The sequence below is a fragment of the Pelophylax lessonae genome (assembly GCF_965119305.1).
Source record: "Pelophylax lessonae genome assembly, chromosome: 4".
Lineage (NCBI taxonomy): Eukaryota > Metazoa > Chordata > Amphibia > Anura > Ranidae > Pelophylax > Pelophylax lessonae.
This window is the reverse complement of record NC_138771.1, coordinates 101,774,995-101,800,923: the sequence shown is the minus strand read 5'-3', so window position 1 is coordinate 101,800,923 and position 25,929 is coordinate 101,774,995. Positions and strand designations below refer to the sequence as shown.

The 25,929-nt window shown below is 41.2% G+C and overlaps 1 protein-coding gene across 1 annotated transcript in view; it reads right to left on the bottom strand.

Moving 5' to 3' along the window:
• Positions 1-25,569, bottom strand: part of AQP9 (aquaporin 9) — a 66,647-nt gene extending 41,078 nt beyond the window's left edge. Inside the window, exons 1-2 of the mRNA XM_082256058.1 lie at positions 25,145-25,569; positions 9,106-9,232 (exon numbers count right to left, since the gene is read on the bottom strand). Of these exons, the coding sequence (XP_082112184.1) occupies positions 9,106-9,232; positions 25,145-25,327 (310 nt within the window). The 5' untranslated portion in view covers positions 25,328-25,569. The remainder of the gene's footprint in view (positions 1-9,105; positions 9,233-25,144) is intronic.
• Between the last annotated feature and the right edge of the window lie 360 nt (positions 25,570-25,929).

Genomic DNA, 25,929 nt, shown 5'->3' with positions numbered 1-25,929 from the left:
ATATGGCGATGTTCGCGGCCACCATATTCTTTTACATTGTGAAGAACTTTGACCCATGACACATCCATCAGGTGGTACAGGACAGCCAACTGAGATATTTCAGCACATGGACATACCCTCTATCTTATAAATAGACCTGAGCTGGCTGCCATTTTACATTCTGCCTTTTGTCAGTGTAGTGAGAGGTTTGCTGTGTGGAGCAGGGACAGACTGTCAGTGACACAGATCGCTCGGTAATAGGTCCACAAATGTCCTTTTAAGGACTGGTATAGGTGTACTGTCTATATTCTGTCTTTTGTCAGTGTAGGGAGAGGTTTGCTGTGGGGAGCAGGGACAGACTGTCAGTGCCGGTTCACACTGATGCGATGCGGGAACACTGCGAATATATCTGCGTGTTCCCGCATTGCAGCACAGGCAGTTCACACTGCCATATGTGATACGCTGGGGGTGTCAATTCAGAGTTAACGACACCCCCAGCTCAGATCGCATATCACAGTGCGATCTGACAGTTTGCACAGAATCCGATCGCACTGGTGTGAACCACCATGCGATCCGATTCTGCAGCGGACCAAAAAAAGGGTCCTGTGCGTGTTCACTGCGATTGCGGTGCAAATTCAGCCATACAAACTGTTTTGCTGAATTTGCACCGCACAGACATCACATGTAATTTTAGAAGCAGTGCGCTCCAAATTACATGCGATCTCTGTGACCACACTTAGTGCCGGTTCACACTGATGCGATCACAGAGATCGCATGTAATTCGGAGCGCACTGCTCCTAAAATTACATGCGTTGTCTGTGCGGTGCAAATTCAACCATAACGGCCCCCCAAAACGACAGATTGAAGCTGGGTGTTATATACCTTCTTCCACATATACTGCGCTTCTCTAGAGACTTTTGTCACAGGGTCATTTAAAAAAATGACAGGCAGAGGAAGAGGCAGGCCCTTCCGCAGGGGTGGTAGAGGTAGGGCAGGAACACCAGGCCGGAGCCAAAGTGGGAAGTGGCAGAAGGTGCGTTCAATTACGTCAAAGGACGCACCAGACTTGGTTGAGTGGCTCACTCAGCCTTCCTCTTCTGCACCCTCCTCATCCTCACTATCTGCATCCTCCTCACTCTCTGTTGTGTGCACCCCCAAAGACACCACCACCAACACCACCATATACCCTCCGCTTGAGTCACAGGAATTATTTTCCGATCAAACACAAGACATTTACGATTCGCAGCCATTCCTGGCATCGGATCAGGAGGAGGTAACAGCCGCCACTCAGCACTCTGACGACAATACCCAGATCAGCTGAAGGAGGTTGGTCCCCGCTGTTGCTGCCAACTCCGAGATCTCTAAAGTTAGTGGTGGGGAAGGTGATGTAGATGATTTCTGCAGTAACCAAATACACTATTGTGAAAGTATATTGTTATGTAACACACCTGCTTTAATCTGTCGTTTTTGGGGGGCCATTGGTCTATCACACCAGTTATAATACTTTTTTCTAATTGCGTTTGTCACTCTTTGCAGTTGTAGTAGCGCTGCAGAACCGCTCACCAGTCACAATGCTGCACAATACAAATCTACTATAATATGCTTTCTATATTCATCCAGCATTGCGACTTCCTAATCTTCCTGCTCCTCGATGGCTTGATCAATAACAGGACGCAATGCATGCTCCAGAAAGAAGGCGTAAGGTACGAAGTCACTGATGGCGCCCTGGCTGCGACTGACCAGTTTGGTGATCTCATCAAATGGCCGCAGAAGTCTGCATGCGTCGCGCATGAGCAGCCACTGGTGCGGTGAAAAAAAACCAAGCTCCCCAGAACCTGTCCTGCCGCAGAGTTCATACAGGTAGTCGTTAACTGCACGTTTCTGCTGGAGCAGCCTGTCAAGCATATACAAGGTTGAGTTCCATTGCGTGGTGCAGTCACAAATAAGACGTCTGACTGGCAGGTTGTGTCGCCGCTGAATGTCAGCAAGGCGAGCCATGGTTGTGTAAGATCTTCTGAAATGGCCCGAGATTTTCCTGGCCTGCCACAAGACGTCCTGGACCCCAGGGCATTTGACAATGAATCGCTGCACGACCAACTTCAGGACGTGTGCCATGCATGGCACATGTGTAATTTTGCCCTGTTTCAGCATGCTCAGCAGATTGGCACCGTTGTCGCACACCACTTTACCAACTGTCAAATTGAGCTGTGTTAGCCACCGATCTGCCTGTGAACGCAAAGCTGAAAGGAGTGCAGGACCAGTGTGGCTCTTGGCTTCCAGGCACAACAGATGCAGCACAGCATGGCAACGTCTCACCTGGCATGCAGAATAGGTTCTGGGGATCTTGGGTGGCGCAGCGGAAGAGACGGTAGCAGCAGAGAAGGAGGAGTCAGCCAAGGAGGAGAGGGAGGATGCAATCCATGGCAGTAAAACCAAATCTACACGGGTGCCACGGGTTACATGCTTGACGGCCGTCAGAAGGTTCACCCAGTGGGCAGTAAAAGTTATATACCTTCCCTGACCGTGTTTGCTAGACCACGTGTCTGTGGTCAGATGTATCTTGGCACCGACACTGTGTGCCAGAGATACATTCACTTGCCGCTGAACATGGCCATATAGCTCTGGGATGCTCTTCTGCGAGAAATATTTCCTTCCATAGTGGTGTTCCAATGGCCACAAATTTTTGAAAGGCCTCCGAGTCCACCAGTTTATATGGCAGAAGTTGGCGGGCTTTCAGCTCCGACAAGCCAGCTGTCAACCGTTGGGCAAGAGGGTTATCCGGCGTCATCATTTTTTTTACTCTCGAACATTTGGGCCACGGCAGCCTGCCTTTTTCTAGAAAAACGTGAGGACAGCATGATGGAAGGTGGAGTGGAGGACACCTGTGAGGAGTGAGGAGAATAGGCTGGAGAGTGAGAGCCTGGAGTGTGGCTTTGTGGGTTCTGACGGCGTTGCTCCCACTGGGCTCGGTGTTGGGAGTCCAGGTGCCTTCTTAGGCCTCTTTCATACAGGCGGACCGTTCAGATCCGCCTGTTTGTTTTTTTCTAAACGGTCCCCCCATGCATGTCTATAGGGCATCAGATGTCTGCTGACATCCAATATGTCAAATCTGGACAGATGGAAACCCTATTTTCCATCTGTCCAGCGGATCGTCCCTAGGTGAGTGTTGGGCTTACTGCGACGCGGTGACTGCAAAGGCTTCAGCATCAGGAAACGCATAGACCGACAGGTGTCTGACTACATCAGGTTAACGGCAGATGTGGACGCTCTGAGAAGTGATGAACCCCTGGACTACTGGGTGGGCAGGCTTGACCTCTGGCCAGAGCTTGCACAATTTGCAATGGAACTGTTGGCTTGACCCTCGTCCAGTGTCCTGTCCGAAAAGGACGTTCAGCGCAGCAGGGGGGATTATGACCGATAAGCTTACTTGCCTAGCTCACGACAGTGTTGACTACCTCACGTTTCTAAAAACGAATGAGGCATGGATCTCGGAGGAAGTCAACACATATGACCAGTAGACCATGTTTGATTCAAATTCCTCATGACAGGCCACAAATATCTGCCACCACCCATAACAATTGATGGTCCCTGTCTTAGGTAAATACAGTGGCATAAAAGGCCTTTTATGCCTGTTGAATGCCTAATTGCTACAGTCTGTCCCAGCTCCACACAGCAACCTCTCCCTACACTGACAAAAGACTTTTGTGGACCTATTAGCTAGCGACTTATGTCACTATACTTCTGTCCCTGCTCCACACAGCAACCTCCAGCCACAGAATACAAAGTTCTTTGCTGTCAGGTGAACGCCTGTGGGCTAATTTTTGGGGCCTGTACTGGCTGACACTTACTTCTGTATCCTGTGTTTGCCTAATGTACCTCCAGCCACAGAATACAAAGTTCTTTGCTGTCAGGTGACGCCTGTTGGCTAATTTTAGGGGCCTGTACTTGCCGACACTTACTTCTTTATCCTGTGAATGCCTAATTTTTCAGACTGGCATTGAAAATCAATGGGTCTGTAAATGTTCCGCTAAATTGTGGAACGGATGCTGACCCATTTTACAGACGTGTGAATGGACCCTATATGTATTTAACATGTATTTACTGGCTGCTGTCAGTTCTGGCTGATTTAGAAAAAAAAACAATTTTTGGCTGAAAAAAATAAAAATAAAAATGTTATGGCAACTTTTCCAATAGCAATACTTCTGGTATGTCAGTGTCCATGTTGTGGGACTATGTGTGCACAGCTAGCAAGTATCTTGTGCCTGCAAATATGACCTGGAGGTTTTTAATGTTCGCCTGCCATTACAGTGAATGGGGCTTGCGGTTCATTTGAGAAAGTTTGCGGATCGCGTTCGCGAAACCGCCCCGTCCGATGTTCGTCCATCACTATTGAGCTATTTATCCCATACTCTAAATCGTTTGTGAATAAATTAAACAGCATTGGCCCCAGGACAGATCCTTGGGGGACCCCACCTACAGCACTGGACCATTCCGAGTACTTGCTATTTATCACCATCCTTTGGACCCGCCCCTGTAACCAGTTTTCCATCGAGGTCCTTACCCTATGGTTCATGCCAATTGACCTCAGTTTGTAAAATAAACATTTGTGGGGAACATGTTTGTTATTTTTTTTTTTTATTTCCTTTAGTATCACTTTAACAATATTACATCTAACAAATACTTATCTCTACCTACGATCTTATTCCTATGCACTAGTCCTACAATTCACTAATATATTTAATTTTAGAAAACTAAGCAAGTGGCTGTTCTGTCAACAGATACCACATCTAAAATGTGAATGATGTTCCCAGCCCACTTAGGGAAGCTTATATCTATATAGACCCAAGAATCTAAATTTAAGTACAATACAATTTCAGTACTACATATGTTTGTTTATTTAAAGCTCTTATACCTATTGAAATTACAGTTAGATGTTATTTATCTGATCGTCAAAGCAGCCTTCTGTTCACTCACACACAAATACTGGAATCCTATAATCACAGAAAAAGACTGTGAACTGCACCAGCTGACTGGAGAACAGTGGTTGACTGTTTGTGCACCAAGTATTGACGGATTATGGGCTATGTTAAAATTACTTGGGTAGAACACTGTAAAGTAATGTGTGTAAATAGTTTTAATATGCCCATAAATATTCTAGACAATAGCCAAATTAGTGTGTTACAGATCAAAGCTTCCCATAATAAAGCTGTATATGGTGCACAGATGATTCCAGCAGCTGATCAATACCTATTGGGATACTGAATGACTGGGAAGGGGGATGTAGTCGTATTTAGGTTAAACAAAATTTGTTTATGCAGTCTTCTTACAACCTGGAATGTCTTGGGACCCTTATTGTGTTGATCTGTCAAATATGTCCAAGCCTTTAAAAAAAAATCCTCCATTTTCCATTACAGATAAGTCAACAAGAGTAAGACTTCAAGGCTCATTTACTAAAGAAGTTGAGAATTGTTACTGAAAAAAATGTTGTGGGTATTCACTTCAATTATGTTAAGAGCATCTGAACATAATATTTAAAGTTATCAGGAAGTTGCTTTTCACATGATTGGAAAAATTAAGCAAATTTTCAAACACTGTTGTGAGTGAAGATTTCAACTTTTTTAATAAATTGGCTTCCCTATATCAGAGGATGGGAGGCACAGCTGGGATCCTTTGACATTGGGATCATTTACTAAAGCTTAAACAGTTCACTTGCAATGTAAAGGCTCCCTTAGGCTGACCATAGACGGTACAAATTTCAGTCGATTCCACTGAATTTGCCAAGATTAGAGCCCTGGGTGGCCATGCAAGCACCACTGGTCCAGCAAGAGTTGATTTAAAAATCATCTGAGCCAGAGTCTGCATCTAATCAAATGCCGTTGCTGTTTGGGCATTCAGGCAGTGACAGAGGCCATTGCTGTTTTAATACAATGGATAGCAGTAGAGATTCCTTGGGGAGCCAATTGATTCTCTCTTTTTCAGTCCGCAGTCTGAACAAGAGAAAAAGGAGCTGTGTATGGCTAACTTTAGCTTGGTAAATCAGATGAAACTATGTAATCTTTGGTTATTAAGCTGTGTGCAAAAGAAACAAAAAAAACGGGGTTATTGCTAGCACATAATTGGTCGATTGAAGTGAACACAGCTTCATCTTAAGATATGGAATGTTCTGTTTGCCAATTGATCTAAGACTTTATGTCTATCTCAGATAGAAGATAATGTATTAGTTTAATTTTTGTGTATTCAATTGCATTCAATAACAAACATTCTTGAACCATACCTTAGGGTCCTTTCACACGGGTGGTGCGCCCGACAGACTCCAATTTGCTCAACAGGGATCGATCCGCCGATCTCTACTGAGCAGGCGGATGACAGCTCCATCTCCGCTTACTTTGCAAAGATGGAGCTGTCAGAGCCCTGCTCTCCTCTATAGGAGATTGGATGATAACGGACCGCTTGTCTGTTTCCATCTGATCTTATCTGATCCGATCCTCCAGACGGATGGAAAATAGAGTTTCCATCCATCAGGATTTTACTGACAGGATCGGATTGGATTGCGGTGGGAGTCAGCGGTGATGTCTCTGCTGACATCCATTGCTCCATAGGGCTGCATGGAGCATCCGATCAGGTCCACCTGAAAAACTGACAGGCGGGACCGGCTCGGAAAGCCCGTGTGAAAGGGGCATTATTCAAATGTTATATCTAAACTAAACTTTATTTTTAATTTGGTCCATTTTTTTTTTTGTTGCTGTCTATATCATCTTGGAGTGATTTGCTTGTACTTCTTGCCCCAGAAAGATAAAACAAAGTAAGATACAATCTCTACTAAGTCTCTCTTACTTGTTCCTAGAACAGGTATACCTGTTAGATATCCCCATACATCTTGTTCTGGTGACAACAGCACATTTTTGGATTTTTCAGCACTTTTTGTCCCAGTGCCAATAGCCACGAGTAGAATTTAGAAGATGAATCTCCCAAGTAGGGACACAGATAGCAATAAAAACTTACCAGCGATTATAATGGTTCCCTAATTGATCCAAAAAAAAGTTTTCGCTTTAGATATTCTTTATGTATAACATCAATCTGTCAACTAGAAAAGTTCTTTGTGCTTGAAGCCTACAGGCTGGAATCTAATAACAACTTTTTTATAACTAGTGTTTGCTCATTAAAGGTCATGCTGTGGAAACATTTGCTACTTGTTCTAACCTAAGTAGTGTGTTGCACAAACTAAGCATTCCTTTCTAACATGCAGGGGGGTAGTGAGGTTTGTTGGGCTAAAATATATTAATCGTTGAATGTTAACGGAATATGTTACTTTGAAGTAACAGTTTTTGAACAAGTTAAGGCCAGTGTTAACAGATTTTGCACTGCCAATGTAAGTATGCTTTTGACATCAGTTTGAAACGCTTCTTAGATAAATCACAATTCACTGCATGTGCATTAGGCCTGCAGTTAACCTCCTTCATAACCGCATTTGACCTGCTTTTAAGTATAACCTTTTTTTCGTTTTGGAAAGAGTAGAGAGGGATTAGAACTAGGGATGCACTGATATGAAAATTCTGGGCTGGAACAGAAACCAAAAATTCAGGATGCCCTTGGCCGAAAACCAAAACGGAAAATTACTTTTTTCCCCCAAATGAATTTAAAATATTTTTTTCTATAGTTTTCTATAGTTTCTATAGTTTTCTATAGTTTTTCATCTTCACTTCCACATCACAGCTCCGCTTGGGACCCGGACTATCACAGTAGACAGCCGGCACCTCTCCTCCTGTGACAGACGGCTTACTTCAGTCTTGTCTTTACCACCTAGAGGAGTCTTGCTCAATCATTGATACAACAGCCTTTTCATGCCGTGGCTTCTTGTGAGTTGCTACATTTGCTTTAACACACTTAAAAAAAATCTGTCTGCACTTAGAGCGCTGTTCTGTGCTTTTTGTATTAATTTTCAGCATATATGACCTGTTTTTGGCCGAAATGGGATAGGCCCAATTTCGCCGAAAATTTTGGTTGCACCACTAATTAGAACAACTGTCAGGTTTTCATTGGCATCTGTGCCCCTGTTAGGGAGGTTCACTCTCTATATTTGTCCTGTTTACCATTATCATTGAAAGTGAAAGTAAAAATAGAACAAAGAAAAAAAACGAAAAAAAAAAAATCGGTTTGTCTCCAAAACAGAAAATTGAGGGGAAATCTTCAGATGGGGAAACTAGTTCTGATAACCTTGGTGAAAACTAGGGATTTCCCTCATTTTGGAGGGATTTCCTCTGATTTGGCTTATAGGACAGAAAGTGAAGGGAAATCCTCATAATGGGACTTGGTGTGCAAAGAAAAATTGACAGGGGTTATAACCTTCCATCTCTATCCAAAATTAAAAAAATAAAGTTTGCCTATAATTCTACTTTAAGGTATTCGCATTTCTATAGACCTGTATGGGGAGAACAGCAGTTCTGATGGACTTGGACAAAAACTTGAAAACACAGGCCCTTACAAGAGTAAAACTCCACTTCTATAGAAAAATAGCTTGAAAGTTATAACATACAGCTATACATGAAATAGACATAATGCAAAATGAATTTCTGCAGTAATAGCACAAAGGACTGTGACTGTGTATACTATACATGGCTTAGGGCTCTTTCACACGGACGTTGCATATGTCCATATATCACCCCATCCGTTTGCTGGTGATATACGGACATAATGCTAGTCAATGGGATTGCGGATGTCAGCGGATGACCATCCGCTGACATCCAATTTGTGTCCTTTCAGTTCTGTTCCGTTTTTTTGGAACGGAACAGAACCCTATTTTTCCTCCGTTAAAAAAACGGAACTGATGCAAAATCGGATGTCAGCGGTGTCATCCGCTGACATCCGCAATCCCTATTGACTAACATTATGTCCGTATATCATCCGCAAACGGATGGGATGATATGCGGACATACGGACCGGATGACACAAGTGTTATCCGTGTCCGTAAAAAAAAAAAAAGTGCCGCAGCGGACAAAGAAAACGGAGCGGCCATGTGAAAGAGGCCTTACAGTGTATTTTGAGATAAACATTCTTTTTAATTTTTTGGCTATACACTTTAATACAGTGCACTTCTAACAGCAAAAAAAAATAAATAAATTTGCCTACCAGACACTCCTCCAGCAGCGTAGATTGCCATAGTGACTGCCATTGCAAACCCAAGATTATTAGTCAAATGTCCTCCAGCCTTTCCATCACTGAGAACAGAAGATGCTACACACGAACAGCCTAAAGTCTGGGTAAAGACAGAAATAATGTTGTAAATTAGGTTCTAATTGGCGTTAATATGTAAATACACATTATTCATTTATCTTTTTCATCTTTCTAAATATTTACCATGTTAAAAATAACATTAATATGAAATGTTTGCCTAGCATCCATTACAGAGCCATTTTTTACCGTCTTTGTGATATAATCTTTGTCTGCTTTTAAAAGAATGACACTAATGCTATTTATTTTATATTCTACTCATAGCGGACTAGTCAGGCATGTTTTTTTTTTTTAAAACATTACATCACCTGTGCCCAGATCATACACAATAAAGTGTTTACATATTCTAAACAAGCAGGAAAAACACTTTAAAAAAAATCCCCTTTTTACCTCTGTATCTATAAGCATTTTGGATAAATCCATCTTCAAATTTCTTTCTATGAGGAAGTAAGCAAAAACTTAGACAAAGATTGCCTGTGGACGTAGTTAGTATTCTTGGGTTTTGCAAAAGTGTTTGACGCAGTTTCCCACACACAGCTAATGTGTAAGGTAAAGCAATAATCACAAACCAGGCACTCCCTGGATGCATGTAGGGTGGAGGGATAGAAGTAAGCCTGTGAGGCTCCCCAGCGGTTGTTCTGCTGTTAGCCAACTAATGGCACAGTAAAGAGATTAGCACCCAGGGCAGCCATAGTAAAAAATCCAGTCCAGAAGTCAAAGCAATAATCACAAATCTGGCGCTCCTAGGGTGCCTTTAGGGTGGAGGGATAGAAATAAGCCTGTGAGGCTCCCCAGCGGTTTTTCTGCTGCTAGCCAATGATTATAGGAAGGGTGCTGATACAGACAAAAGTGCATGAGGAGTATGAGTGCGAGGAGGTCAGTCTCCCAGGACTGCTGAGCAGTGTGTGCACAAAGCCTGAAACCAGCCGGCGCTAGGATGAAAGGACTCTGCTGTAGTTCCGTAGCGGTGACATCAGCCGGACAGGCGCCACTTGCGGGGAAATACCAGGAACCAGGGTTGAACACAACATATGGTTGCCATGACCTCCTCGCACTCGTGTTGCTTGCTGCCAGGTGCCCTTGTCCATTCCAGCCCAGGGGGATGTAAGAATTTTATGTACTTTGTTTTTCGGTTATCAATACCAATAAACTGTTAACCCTTTCTATACTGGATGTTCACCTGACTTACATATCCATTGCATCCTGGTGTTTCTTTTGTATTTATTTGTGATTAATGATAAATATATTTTCTTGTAGTGTTTCTATGTGCAGTCCATAATTAACCACTTCAGCCCCGGAAGGTTTTACCTCCCTTAATGACCAGGCCATTTTTTTGAAATTCGGCACTGCGTTGCTTTAACCACTTTGGGACCGGAGGATTTCCTGCTTAATGTCCAGGCCACTTTTTGCAACTTGGCACTGCGTGACTTTAACTGACAATTGCGCGGTCATGCAACGCCGTACCCAAACTAAATTTACGTCCTTTTTTTCCCACAAACAGAGATTTCATTTGGTGGTATTTGATCACCTCTGTGCTTTTCATTTTTTGCGATATTAATAAAAAAAATGCGAAAATTTTATGAAAAAATTGACATTTTCTACTTTGACAGTTAAAAAATATCCAATATATTCAATTTTTGTCATATATTTAGGCCAAAATGTATTTAGCTACATGTCTTTGACAAATTTCTCAATGAGCGTATTTTTAACCACTTTAAGACCGGAAGATTTTTCCCCATTCCTGACCAGGCTATATTTTGTGATTCAGCACTGCGTTATTTTAACATACAATTGCACAGTCGTGCCACGCTGTACCCAAATTAAATGTATGTCTTTTTTTTCCCCACAAATAGAGCTTTCTTTTGGTGGTATTTGATCACCTGTGTGATTTTTAATTTTTGAAAAAAAGAGCGACAATTTTGAAAAAAAAACAATATTTTTCACATACTGCTATATAACATCCCCCCTAAAAAATGTATAAATCAAAATGTTTTAACATTTTAGGCCAATTTTTTTCTGCTACATATTTTTGGTAAAAATAAATCACAATAAGCGCATTTTGATTGGTTTGCGCAAAAGTTATTGCGTTTACTAACTACGGGAAAGATTTGTCATTTTTATTGTTAATTTTTCTTTACTAGTAATGGCGGCGATCTGCATTTTTTTTGCGGGAGTGCGACATTGCGGCGGTCAGATCGGGCCCCTGACTGACATTTTTGACACTTTTGGGGGTACCGGTGACATTACTACAGTAATCAGTGCTATAAATATGCACTGTTACTGTAATAATGACACTTGCAGGGAAGGGGTTAACCCTGTTGGTGATCAAGGGCTTAAATGTATGCCTCATGCTTACTGACGTGTGTGGGGGGGAGGGGGTTGTGTGACAGAGACACAGATCGCAGGTTCAGATATGCTGAATCCTGTAATCTGTCACTGTCTGTCACATAGGAGAAACAATTGTTGTAAACAAAGCGCGCGGATTTCCTCACTCTGTCCCCGACGAGTGTCCTCCCCTGGCCCGACTCCCGCTGTGTCTGAATACAGCGGGAGCGAGCCTCCGGCGGCGCGCACGCGCTGCCAAGAGGGAGCTGGATCCAGCGACGTAGGTCTACGTCACTGGTCCCAGGAGAGCCACTTTACACCCGGTACTGTCAATGTGAGCAGTCGGCAAGTGGTTAACTGACAATTGCGCGGTCTGTACCCAAATACAATTAATGTCCTTTTTTTCCCACAAATATAGCTTTTTTTTGTGGTATTTTATCACCTTTGTGATTTTTATATTTTGTGCTATCAACAAAAAAAGAGCGACAGCTTTGAAAAAAAAACAAAAAACAATATTTTTTACTTTCTGCTATATGTTTATATATTTTGTACTAATAAAATAATTTTTAATGTTATATTGAATCTTTCTTTTTGTGTACTGGCACCTTAAAAACCCCATTTATCCCCAATTGCCTATTGTATACAATTTCTAAGGGGTGCGGTGCCAATGGCTATTGGGTCCTCAGCAATGTGTTCCAATACAAAGAATGAATGGTTCATCAGAAACAAGGTACAAGGCAAGATTGTTCAAGGGATGAATCAGGGAGTTGTTCAGCACCTCAAGTAGGACAGCGAGAAGAATCACAACCAGACATTGCAGGGGTCTACATTCAAATCCAGGCCCTAACACTCCCTGTCAGAAAAGTCAGGTCCATAGGGTAGATGGAGTTCCACAGCACGCACCTATGCGCATACGCAGACCAGCAGCTGGCCAGGCAGATGTTCATGCTCGTGGGTTAGGGAGCCCACACGCATGCGCACTCGTACATGAATGCTCGCACCCGTCACTAATGCTTACGCCAGGTGGGTTATTTAAACAGGCCTTCTGTATGGACTCATTGCTGTTTGGTCTGCAGTTTCTGTGTGTTGTCCCTAATTCCGTGTGACCTCTGATCTTGATCTGGCTTATCCCTAACCTGTGATTGTCTGCTTCATACCCTTACCCCGGCTTGTCTACTGTATTTCGATTCTGCTTAATTGTTCTCCTGATACCGACTTGGCTTGTGATCCGACCATCCTGCTGTCTGCCATATATGTCTAATCTGCCCGACCATTACCAACCCCGCTTGTCGGATCCTGTATTCTGCTCATCCGGCCTGCTACAACTGTCAGTCCAGCAAATCCTGCTTCCAGCTGCCTTCTACAGTCTGCTAAGGTCCATGCCAGCCCTTCTACTACCAGCCTGCTCGCTGCCACATCTACCTGCGGACTGTTGCCCTGCAGACCACTGGACTGAATACAGGCACTCCTATGTCACCGTGCTCCTGTGGCTGCTGTCTCACTATCAGTGGTCCTCGAGCCGGAGCTGTGCGAGAGGCCCTCCTCTACACGTCAGGCTCACCGATCAGGTACGTGACACTCATTCATTCCTATAGATTTTCGAAGAACCAGCTAATCTTGAAAGTCTATAGGAATGAAAGGAAGTAGAGAATGCATTTTAACAAGTGGCTCTACTATCTTGTTGGCAGGTAATGGGCTGCCTTGTACATGGCCATAGCGAGCAGCCGAGCCAACCTCCCAATGTAAACTGAATTACAGGTCAATATGATAACTTTGCACATGACTCTCCCTAATGTGTGTGTGGCTGGAAGAGGCTGAAACCTTTCCATTCCACTGGCTGTATGGCTTCACTCCATCACACCCAGGGACTTCAGACGCCGGCCTATCTGCTTAGGCCCAACAGCAAGGGGGCTCCAGTAGAACTCTCCCTTCAGAGCAGCAAAGGCACAAAAATGGCTGGATGTGGTTAATGTTCTTTATTTGAAAGCCTCAATTAATAGCATGACTCCAATGTGTCTCAGACCCCAACACAGTTCCAAAAGCAATATGGATCTTTGGTCCCAGGCCCTGGTGAGGACTGCTTGTGTCCCTGCAGAAAGGCACTCAATCCCTGTAGGCCTGCTATTCTCCCAGGGCTATTGAGTGGAGGGACCGAGAGGTAGACCAACTCCCAAAGTCTTTCTCTGGGCAGGCACTGACCTGCTGTAGCTGTTTCTCCTTCTCTCTTGGGGCTAGTATGGTGACCCCTAGGGCACCCTGCCCTTCCCTCCACTCTGGATGAAGGTGCACAGGGGGGACCTTTGGACAGCAGCATTGTCAGTCTGGGAGGAGGGGGGTGTTAGATGGACTAGCAGATTTAGATACACTAGCAAATTGAAGCCAAACTCCAGCTAACACTTAATAATAGCATTTTTTTTTCCTTTTGGTATAAAGCTTTTACATACATAAATAAAAGCTGATCATTGCAATCACCCCTACCAGTTTGCTTTTAGGTTTATTATCACTTTAATTCTGTTTAAAAATACACACAAGGGGAAGAATAACACATAGGCAAAGTATATAGGAAACAACAATTACTCCAATAAGTAAACATACTTAAATGTGTGAGGGTCTGTAGTTAGCGTTTTTTAAACCACCCAGCATTCAGGGCTAGATGGGGTCAAAAGTTGTAGGCATGTGTAAGCACCTCTAAGTATAACTAAAAAAAAAAATCCCAATTTTTGTGTTGTCACCAGCACAGAAATAGAAGGAAAATCTTCCAATGGGGACTGCCAGGGATTCCCTCAATTTGGAAGGATTTCCTCTCACTTCCTCCCTTCCTGTTTTGGCTAAGGGACAGGAAGTGAAGGAAAATCTCCCCAAAGGGACACGGAAGGCAAAAGAAAAAACAGACAGGGGTTATACCCCCTCTATCTATTAAAAATTAAAAGAGGTCATGCCTTTAGCACTACTTTACTAAGTTTTATTTTTAAAGTGTTATAGGTGTACATTTTACAGCAAACTAGCACTGTATTGTATTACTCTATTGAGCCATTCATGTCAGTCTTTGTGCACACATCAAGAACAGTTTTGAAATAAAGTCATTAAATATTCCTAGAGTGTTTTATCGAATGTGGGATGAAAGTTATCTAAACAGAGGGAGAACATACAGACTGCATGCAGACAGTGTTGCAAAATATACTCCAACCCTGAACTGTGCTGCAAGTCATGCGATTTAACAGAATTAACACAAATCATGGCCAGCCTGGCATCCAGACTTTGCTGCAATTAGGTCATTTGGTCATCTCTTTGTCCCCAACCTATCACCTCACTGAAGTAACACTAATAGACCAATGAGATTATCTGTATCTGTTCTATCAGCATCTCCCTTTTAGGACATATGAAAACAGCACAACCGAGTGCCCACAAGTGCTCCTTCCTCTCTCAGTGCTGCTGTATAGGGGGTTTACAAGAGTCTTAAAGTGATACTACACAATATCCTTCTTTTCTAAAAATAAAATAACGGCCCTGTAATCTATTTTTAATGAAATCTTTTCTTCCTGTGTTTTTCTGCCTCTTTGTAACATCTTCTAAAATTTCCCAAATGTTTCCTTTACTGCCTCACTTCCATTTGTTTGGAATGATCAGTGCACATTAGTTGCAGTCATGTGCACTGCTCTATGCACACTACAAATCCTATAGTCCATAGTCCATCTCAGAAAGAGCGCTACATTCCTATATACAGTGGGACCATGGAGAACGAACGTAGCCATTTACAGTGGAATCTGACAAAAGTGCAGCCTCCCAATGCTGGGAAGGGGATTTAAAAAAGGGACCCCTACAATCTGCTCCACATGAAGTGCAAATAATAAAAAGGTGAAAAAAACACAATTTTGTTCCTTTTATATATAAAACCAGTATTCCATTAAAGAAAAACTAAACCCAAGAACAATAATGTAATACACTGCCCAGCCAAATAAAAAAGTGCCACCAAAAAAAAAAAGGTCACACACTCTAACATTTTGTTGGACCGCCTTTAGCTTTGATTACGGCATGATTTGGTGTGGCATTGTTTCGATAAGCTTCTGCAATGTCACAAGATTTATTTCTGTCCAGTGTTGCATTCATTTTTCACCAAGATCTTGTATTGATGATGGGAGAGTCGGACCACTGAGAAAAGCCTTCTCCAGCACATCCCATAGATTCTCAATGGGGTTAGGTTCTGGACTCTTTTTCTGGAGCCCCTCTCTTTCTGCTATGGCTCACGACCATAGCTAGATATCATATAATTAACCACTTAATGCATCCACAATAATCGGCCTTATTGTTTATAGGTTATTCACCGCTGCTCTCCCGGGATCTCTAGGTCTGAACTATGATGCCCTCTATGACCACATAAAATGTGCCTGCCCTTGTCCGCTTGAGGCTATCCCTATACCATAATAGGTGGGTGCCAGTACTCCAGCTCCAGTCTTTTATTTGGCCTTTATTGTTATGTATCCATCCCCTATGTGTGTAATTTCCACTCTGGTTAACCACCGTTTCTCTACCCTATGGTATCTTTTGAATTGACCATTTTCCCTCCATCTAAAGGGCTTAATTTTAGCTGATATCATTTATTTTATATCTATAGATTTTGTATACCCAATGCTGAGTATCCACAATTTGGAATATATCAGGGAGAGGGTACGGGTAGTCGTTGATTCCGAGGTAACTACCACCAGTGGAGATTATAAGGTGGGTTAACTACCACACATATTACAAATATATTAGGGGACATGTAATAGATATAAATACATACCTATATGATGCTCTTCTTCACAGCCTTCCCCTTATGGTATACGAGGGTCCAAACTTTTGAATCCAGCACAAATAGAATGTATATGTACGCCAACATGGAGCTTACATCTTAAATACGGAAGCAGTAATCCCTATTCAGTATCTGTGTCGTCACAACCCTGTCATCTACTCTGAGTCATTATCAACAAGGGTCAGTAAAAAACCAGAACCATTTGCAACAATATATGATAATAGTATTGATGACTTGTTAACAGATGTACAATTGAATAATACTCATTTGGTTATGCTTTATGTTATCTATAGAAATACCGGTCTGTCATGGTCTCTCAGGCCCTGAGGAAGCCTTGAGCGAAACGCGTCGGCTTGCTGGGGACCTACATTGACCGATTCCATCGTGAGACCTACTCTCCATCCTACACAGGCTCTTTGATTTTGTTCCCCTTATGGGATGTATTTCTATGTTGTTAATGACCCATTCTGCCTGATTTTATTTATTTGTATGTTAGTCTAATTGCACCCAATATGCATGGCGGTCCATGCTTTTTATCTTATATACTAATAAAATGTTATTTGGTTTTATAAACTGGTTTTGTGTCTGATCCTTCTACTCCCACTGGCCTGCAAAGCCCCATCTTTTTCTTTCTAACATTTTTTGGTCTCCTCATAGGGGTAAGGGCCGAAACCACACGGCAATTTTTGTATGCAGGTTCTGGACTCTGTGGTGGCCAATCCATGTGTGAAAATTATGTCTCATGCTCCCTGAACCACTCTTTCACAATTTGAGCCCGATGAATCCTGGCATTGTCATCTTGGAATATGCCCGTGCCATCAGGGAAGAAAAAATCCATTGATGGAATAACCTGGTCATTCAATATATTCAGGTAGTTAGCTGTCCTCATTCTTTGGGAACATGCAGTAACTATCCAATGGGATAGGTACTGCATGCTTAGTTTAGTTATTTGCTTAGTTAATTCCAGGTGGCTACTTTTCTTTTGGCCTGGCAGTGTATATTGCAGCTTACCAGTCCTTAGATGTGGTGACTGCATAAGTACCCTTTTCACGCTAAAAACATTTTCAGCAAGTACAGAAAATACATGGTGATCTTGCTGCAAATGGCATGTCCTTGTCACTTCTTATGAATTGGAAGGAGAAAGCAGCCTCATCTTCCTTCTGATCAGCAGGTGAAAATAAAGGCCAAAACACCTGAAAAAGACAAAACTAAAGCTGCCCATACACAGAGCAAATTGCACTCTATGAAGGACCCTGTGAGCACCCTTCTGCATGGCATCCTTTAACTGAAAATGGAAAAAGTCATGCAGAAAATGATCCGCTAAACAGCGTACCTGCATCCAATCAGATGAAAGACTGTTTTGTTTTTTTTTGTGGGGTGGGGTATCAGAATACATTAGCTACAGGGGGATATTTGTCAATATATGCTGTTTAGTGTGTATCTGTGAATCTGTTCAATATTGTTTTTTGTTATACAACAGAAACTTTTGTTTTTTGCTCAGCCTGAAAAAAATCTATGTGTGAATAGCCAGCCTAATATAGCCACCACATCTATGGACTTGTAGGCTGCAACATATTGCATTTTTGGGATTAGATTGGAGATAGCTACACATGGGCAGTTATCCCATCAAAAAGAAAAGGTCGTAGGATACCTGCCTATCCTTTGTCAGCATTGCCCACAAGGCCCACTGACATGTTTTTCCTAACTTGGCCAAGGGGTAGATCTACGACAGTTTTACATTTTTTTTCCTTCATAGCCTACTGGCACAGAGATTCTCCAATAAGAAAACCCCTAGTGGACCCCCACATGTCAAGATTAGCAATAACTGAGCCACCATTAGACACCTGTCATGCAGAAATGCATGAAAGATATAGCAATTTTTACATAGTTACAAGGTCCAGCTTGAATCAATGTAAGTATATATGTGCCATACCTATGAGATCCCTGTGGAATCTGGAGATCACTGTAGTAGACCCTCCTTATACAAGGATCTCTACTAGCTTCTAGGTCTAATCCAATTCCTCTGCTGCATTTTGCACACAGGAAGCCACTCGCTCGGCACAGGCATCATTCAAGGAACACTTTACATTTTCTCAATTAATGCAATGTGTTTACTGGTTGGACTTAGTCCACTGTTTGTATTCATTGAGAAAATGGTAAGTGATCTCTGAATGGCACCTATGCTGAGTGGACAACCTCCTGTGTTTACTAACCACTTTACCACCGGAGGATTTTGCTGTCTTACGTCTGGGCCACTTTTTGCGATTCGGCGCTGTGCAACTTTAACTGACAATTGCGCTGTCGTGCGATGCTGTACCCAAATGAAATTTACATCTTTTTTTTCCCCCACAAACAGAGCTTTCTTTTGGTGGTATTTGATCACCTGTGCGAGTTTTACTTTTTGCGCTATAAACAAAAAAAGAGTGTTTATTTTGAAAAAAATAACAATATTTTTAACATTTTTTTATATGAAATTCCCCCCCAAAAAAATGTAAAAATCAAAATTTTTTTACATTTTTGGCCAATTTGTTTTCTGCTACCTATTTTTGGTAAAAAAAATCACAATAAGAGTATTTGGATTGGTTTGCGCAAAAGTTATTGCGTTTACTAACTGAGGGAAAGATTTCTGTCATTTTTGTTTTTTTTTTTAACGCGTAATGGCGGCGATCTGCAATTTTTTTTTGCGGGACTGCGACATTGCGGCGGACAGATCGGACCCCTGACTGACATTTTTGACACTTTTGGGGGTACCAGTGACATTTCTACAGTAATCAGTGCTATACATATGCACTGTTACTGTAAAAATGACACTGGCAAGGAAGGGGTTAACTTTATTGGAGAGGGAGGGGTTAATGTATGCCTGGTGCTTACTAACGTGTGTGGGGGGAGGTGACTGAGTGACACAAGGACAGATTGCATGTTCAGCTATGCTGAACACTGCAATCTGTCACTCCTTGTCACTTAGGAGATCTGCCCATTCTGTTTACACAAGCGGGCGGATCTCCAAACTCGAATCCCCGACGATCGGGGAAGAGCAGCGGCGATCGCCGCCGCTCCTCCCCTGGCCCGACTCCCGCTGTGACTGAAAACAGCATGAGCGCGCCTCTGGTGGCGCGCGAGCGCCGCCTACAGGGGGAGGAGTCCAGCGACGTAGGTCTACGTCGCTGGACGGAATCGAGCCACTTTGCCGCAGTACAGTCCCAGTGACTGGTCGGCAAGTGGTTAAGCAGCAGGGCAGCTGCTTAGAACGGGACTTGTAGAAGCAGTGTCTACTACAGTGATTTCCAGCTTCCACCGGGATCCCACAGGTATGTTACATATATATTTACATTGATCCAAGCTGCAGCAATGTAACTATGTAAAGATTGCCATAACTAAACTTCAGCTTTAAACAAATTATACCTTCAGTACAAAAAAATTAAGTTGGCAGAACTTTGATTTCTCTTCTTACCAAGGCACTCCTGCCCATTTAAACACACTTTAGCTGAAACTTAATTTACACAGCATTAAAGCTAAAGTAATTTGACATTTTTTTTTAAATTAATCTTAATAGTTACATATTTACATTTGTGGTGGCTTGCTTATTCACATATATGTGTACTAATGGCACATTTTTAAACATGGATGTATTTACATCAGTATTACAGAGTAAGAAATGCTGATGGCTAACAGTCCATTATCCTCTGTTACACTATTGAGTAAGAAGAGCTTATCCAGCAGAAATACGTCTGTACAAAATAAAGGAAGTTGCAAAACGGGATATTCATGTGACTAAAGAAAAAAAAAAAAGATGCAGTGTTTTAACCCGCGAGTCAATACTATTGATTCAAAAAATAAGTCAAAGCAAACAGTTGGGCTTTGTGAGGGAACATAAATCTATATTTGTTAATGATTAAGGCCAACAACACTAGAGTTCAGAGTTGACTTAAAACATTTACACCATGGGTTTCATTTATTTTCAATGATAGATACATGAATGTATATATATATATATATATATATATATATATATATATATATATATATATATACTGTATATTGTGCATCCAGAAAGTATTTACAGCGCTTCGCTTTTTCCACATTTTGTTATGTTACAGCCTTATTCCAAAATGGATTAAATTCATTATTTTCCTCAAAATACAACAAACAATACCCCATGACAACAACATGAAAGAAGTTTGTTTGCAATCTTTGCAAATGTATTAAAAATAAAAAAAACTAAAAGACCACATGTAAGTATTCACAGCATTTGCCATAACACTCAAAATTGAGCTCAGGTGCATCCTGTTTCCACTGATCATTCTTGAGATGTTTCTACAACTTGATTGGAGTCCACCTGTGCTAAATTCAGTTGATTGGACATGATTTGGAAAGGCAAACACCTGTCTACCTGTCTATATAGGGTCTATATAGGGTCCGACAGTTAATAGTGCATGTCAGAGCATAAACCAAGCCATAAAGTCCAAGGAGTTGTCTGTAGACCTCCGAAACAGGATTGTATCGGGACACAGATCTGGTGAAGGGTACAGAAAAAGTTCTGCAGCATTGAAGGTCCCAACAATTGGCCTCTACCATCTGTAAATGGAAGAAGTTTTGAACCACCAGGACTCTTCCTAGAGCGGGCCGCCCAGCCAAATGGTGATTGGGGGAGAAGGGTTTTAGTCAGGGAGGTGATCAAGAACCCAATGGTCGATCTGACAGAGCTCCAGCGTTTCTTTGTGGAGAGAGGAAAACATTCCAGAAGAACAACTATCTCTGCAGCACTCTACAAATCAGGCCTGTATGGTAGAGTGGCAAGACAGAAGCCACTCTTCAGTAAAAGGCACATGACAGCTTGCCTGGAGTTTGCCAAAAGACAGCTGAAGGACTCTCAGACCATGAGAAACAAAATACTCTGGTCTGATGAAACAAAGATTGAACTCTTTGGCCTGAATAGCAAGCGTCATGTCTGGAGGAAACCAGGCACCGCTCATTACCTGGTCAATACCAGAACGGTGGTAGCAGCATCATGCTGTGGGAAGTTTTTTTAGTGGCAGGAACTGGGAGACTAGTAAGGATTGAGGGAAAGATGAATGCAGAAATGTACAGACACATCCTTGATGAAAACCTGCTCCACAGCGCTCTGGTTAATCTTCCAACAGGACAATGACCTAAGCAAACAGCCAAGATAACAAAGAAATGGCTACAGAACAACTCTGTGAATGTCCTTAAGTGGCCCAGCCAGAGCCCAGACTCTAAAAATGGCTGTGCACCGACGCTCCTCATTCAACCTGATGGAGCTTGAGAAGTCCTGCAAAGAAGAATGGGAGAAACTGCCCAAACATAGGCAAAAATGTGTGCCCAGCTTGTAGCATCATACTCAAAAAGACTTGAGGCTGTAATTGATGCCAAAGGTGCTTCAACAAAGTACTGAGCAAAGGCTTTAAATACTTATGTACATGTGATTTTTTTTGTTTTTTATTTTTAATAAATTTGCAAAGATTTCAAACAAACTTCTTTCCCGTTGTCATTATGGGGTATTTCTTTGTAGAAATTTGATGAAAATAATGACTATAATCCATTTTGAAACAAGCTGGAACATAACAAAATGTGTAAAAAGCTGTTAATACTTTCCAGATGCACTGTATATAAACGTTATTGTGTAAATAATGTAGTATCTCCACCATGAAATGTATCATACATCTGAATAATGCTTACCATAACTAATAAGCATCAATGCACTTTTTTGTACTGTAGTATTTCACTATGTATTTGCTATATGGGTTTTATTATTTTGAATAATAATTACATGGTAAGGATTATATATTTTAACATCATTGTACAATGTATAATTAATGTAATAACATTCTGTGCTATTTTTTAGCAAAACGTATTAGGCTCCTTTCACACGGCCGCTCCGTGTGAAAGGTCCGCTGCGGGACTTTTTTTTTTTTTTTCCACGGAGTGGATGACATTTCTGTCATCCGCTCCGTTTGCCCGCATATCATCCTATCCGTTTGCGGATGATATGCGGACATAATGTAAGTATATGGCACTGCGGATGTCAGCGGATGACACCGCTGACATCCGATTTTCCTTCCTTTCCGTTTTTTACACGGAAGGAAAAATGGGGTTCTGTTCCGTTCGTAAAAACGGAACAGAACTGACAGGAGGAAAATCGGTGTCAGCGGATGGTATTCCGCTGACATCCGCAGTGCCATTCACTTACATTATGTCCGCAAATCATCCGCAAACGGATTGGATGATTTGCGGACACACGGAGCGGCCGTGTGAAAGGAGCCTTATATGTTTGAATACTGCTTACTGTTAGCTGTTAGTAAACCAATAAGTGATATTTTAAATTATAAGTAGAGCACAGTGGACTGAATCAGCCCAACTCTTTGATATCTTGGATTGGGGAACAACAGAAACAAAGCTGCGCAAAATAAAAAGAAAGCCCTCCTCTTGGATGTCTTGGCTAAGGGAACAGTGAGAATTCCATGCTATAGTTCCTAAATTCCTAAGTGAATTATAACACTGCAAAAGGTTAAAGCAAACCGCAAAGATCTATGGGGGGTGCCAATCTGAAATATTAGTCCTTTGGCTAATATGCAAAACCATTGGTATTAGTTCTTTCTCAGTTTCCTAGCTGCGAACAGGTCAGGATAGTTGGGGAATAGTCAGATGTCCTTATCTATATACTTGAAAAAAAGAAACAAAAAAAAAAAAAACACTGCTCTATCTAGGGTAAAAGTAAATGGAAATGGAAATATGTATACAAAATGCAAAGCTGTAAAGTAGCTCTGTTTTTAAAGTAAACACAATGTACCTTAAATCCCCCTTAGACAGCACTTCTAGTCTGAAATTTGAGGTCATCTGAGTTTTGTTCACTTAGTTTAAACAAAAAAATGAACCACTTTTTTTTCCATGCATGTGATATGGTATTAAAAGTGAGCATAACCATTGTATTAACAGAGATGTATAGTAACTAAGTAGAACTACTTCACTACTGTACTTTCGTACCGAAAGGCGGTATCTGTACTTTCCTAGAGTAGAATTTTTTTCTCCTACTTCCACTTTTACTTCACTACATTTTTTCGATGATTTCAATACTTCTACTCCGATATTTTTTTTTTGTGCTGCATAGTTACTCGTTACAATTATAAAAATTAACCACTGCCAGAACAGTAGATGGCAGATTTCATGAAGCTCAAAAAAATGTGTATAACGTCATGTGTACTTTTGACTTTTGACTTCTTTCTTTAATAACTACATAACACAGTACTTGTACTTTTACTTTCAGTACTTGAGTAGCAAATTATTTTTAAAAACTACTGGTACTTTTACTTTCAGTACTTGAGTAGCAAAATTTTTTAAAAAACTACTTGCAATACTTAAGTACAAAAAATGTTGAATACTTTAGTACTTCTACTCAAGTCACTTTTTGATCGAGCACTTGTACTTTTACTCAAGTATGGGTTTCGAGTACTTTATACAACTCTGGTATTAACTAAGCTAAGTGAACATTTACTATGGAGAGTGTTTAGTTGCTGCTCCTTTAGTAAATCCCTCACAGCAACTCAAAACTAAGGCATAGCATGGTTTCCGTTATGTAAAATAAGGTTAGGCTGGCCATACATTATACAATTCTCTTGTACAAATTTCCTTTGCAAAACCATATAATATGAGGTTAATCCCAAACACTTTCAATATGTATGCAATCAGGCAGGCCCTTGTACTACATAAATGAAGGTAAATCTAAAGGAAATTGAACAAGATTATTGAATAATATATGGCCATCTTTAGGCATAGTAGAACCTTCTTAAAACAGAAGGTATCGACATGCTTCACTTTCATCTGAAATCCAAAATATAAAGGGTTTGTTCCTCATTACAGAATAATAATGGGCGGAAACATGCAAATCATGTAATTATGCCCCTTGGCCACCTATACATCCAGAACCAAAAACGATGACCTTTAATGGGTCCAAAACCACTGGGCCTTTATTGGGTACTGTATTGTATAATGCCATTTAACTTTATACTCATATTGTTTTGAGTATTTAGCTTAATGACATTATAAAATACCCTTTAAAATCTTTGTGGTTTTGGACCCATTATGATTTGTCCTTTTTGGTATTGTAGGTGAATATATGGTATGTGGGTACTGTTTATGTATATAGATATCTTTTCTCTCTATTATTTTGTATTTTTATCTAATATACATCTAGAAATATGGGTTTAAAGCACAGGTCCCAACTAATATTATAGAATCCTTTACTTCAAACTGCTAAGAGATGTTTTAGGCTTGTTGGTTATCATCAGTACAAAAAAATGTTTAGTGGTCATTTTTCATTTTCTATTAAGAGGGAAGAAATAGGAGATTTATAACAAGCTGAATTCTGATTTTATAGACACCAGAGTACCAAGAGAAAAAGCACAGCATGCTGTTCTTTTCTGTTGTCTGTTAAGTAAGGCTCAATGCCCCAAAGGCTCAACGGGGACAACAGACATGTCTTGAATTTTTAACTAGAGTACAGTTCAAATCAGTCCTGAACTACTTTGTGTTAGTCTTGTGTCCCCCTGTCTAGTTTAAAAGGAAATATGGCAAAGCCTATCATAAACTACTACTGAGAGCTAGTTCGTCTTCTAATCTAACATACCTATTACTGGCTTGTGCAGTATCTATGCTGCAAGTAAAAGCAAGTAAGACATTAATGGATGTTTTCTTTTTCTACGCTCTTACCAAAAAAATGAAAACAGCTGCCTTACACATAAGTACTTAGTAATATGCACACATCAGCACAGTCACTTATAAAGAAACAGGAAAGCCGCTGCCACTTACAATCAACAAACATGTGCCAAAAAACTCAGACAGGGTTTCCTTCGCCAGGCTGTTCCTTAGTTTCAGCTTGCCCAAACAGCTTCTGTCTTCCTGCATGGCTATCGTACTGTACTTGCTGCTTCTCCTGCTGTCCTTGGAGTTGTCAGTTTCAGGCATTTTTTTCTGCAGGCTTTGGATCCCCATATAAAGTTTAACCCACGTATGAAATAGTGAGCTCTGTACATCAACTCCTGTGAAAGAACCGATTCATATATTGCCAAGAAAACCCTGTTCCTGTGCTGCTATTGGCTGGACACAACTACGCAGAAAAACAGCTCATCCAAAAAAATGTTCAATTTTTTTTTAAATGTGTATCTATGTGTAAAATAAAAGGGTGGAGAGCATGCAGTGTTCTAAACAAAAGGTATAATAGAAGACATATTATTATTTAATCTGTTTTTTTTTTTCTAGCTCCAGTAATAACAGGCTTTTTATAAGTCGTGGCTTTGGTGATTTATGAATGTGAATATGTGCAGTATGTGTAGAGAAGTGGGGATGGTTTAGTGTATATGAAACTTCTCACTCTGGATTGTGTTAATCATTACCTAGGAAAATGTCATCAGACTAAACATACACAGAACAGCAGATTATTGGAAAATGTTTACATCATCGTATGTTTTTTTTTAAATTATGCTTTTTAATTACTGACTGCTAAAAAAAAAAACACTAATAAATCCTAATTACATGTAATGGGCTGCCAATATACCAAAGCAGACAGAAAAAGTTACATTCAATGCATGGTAGCA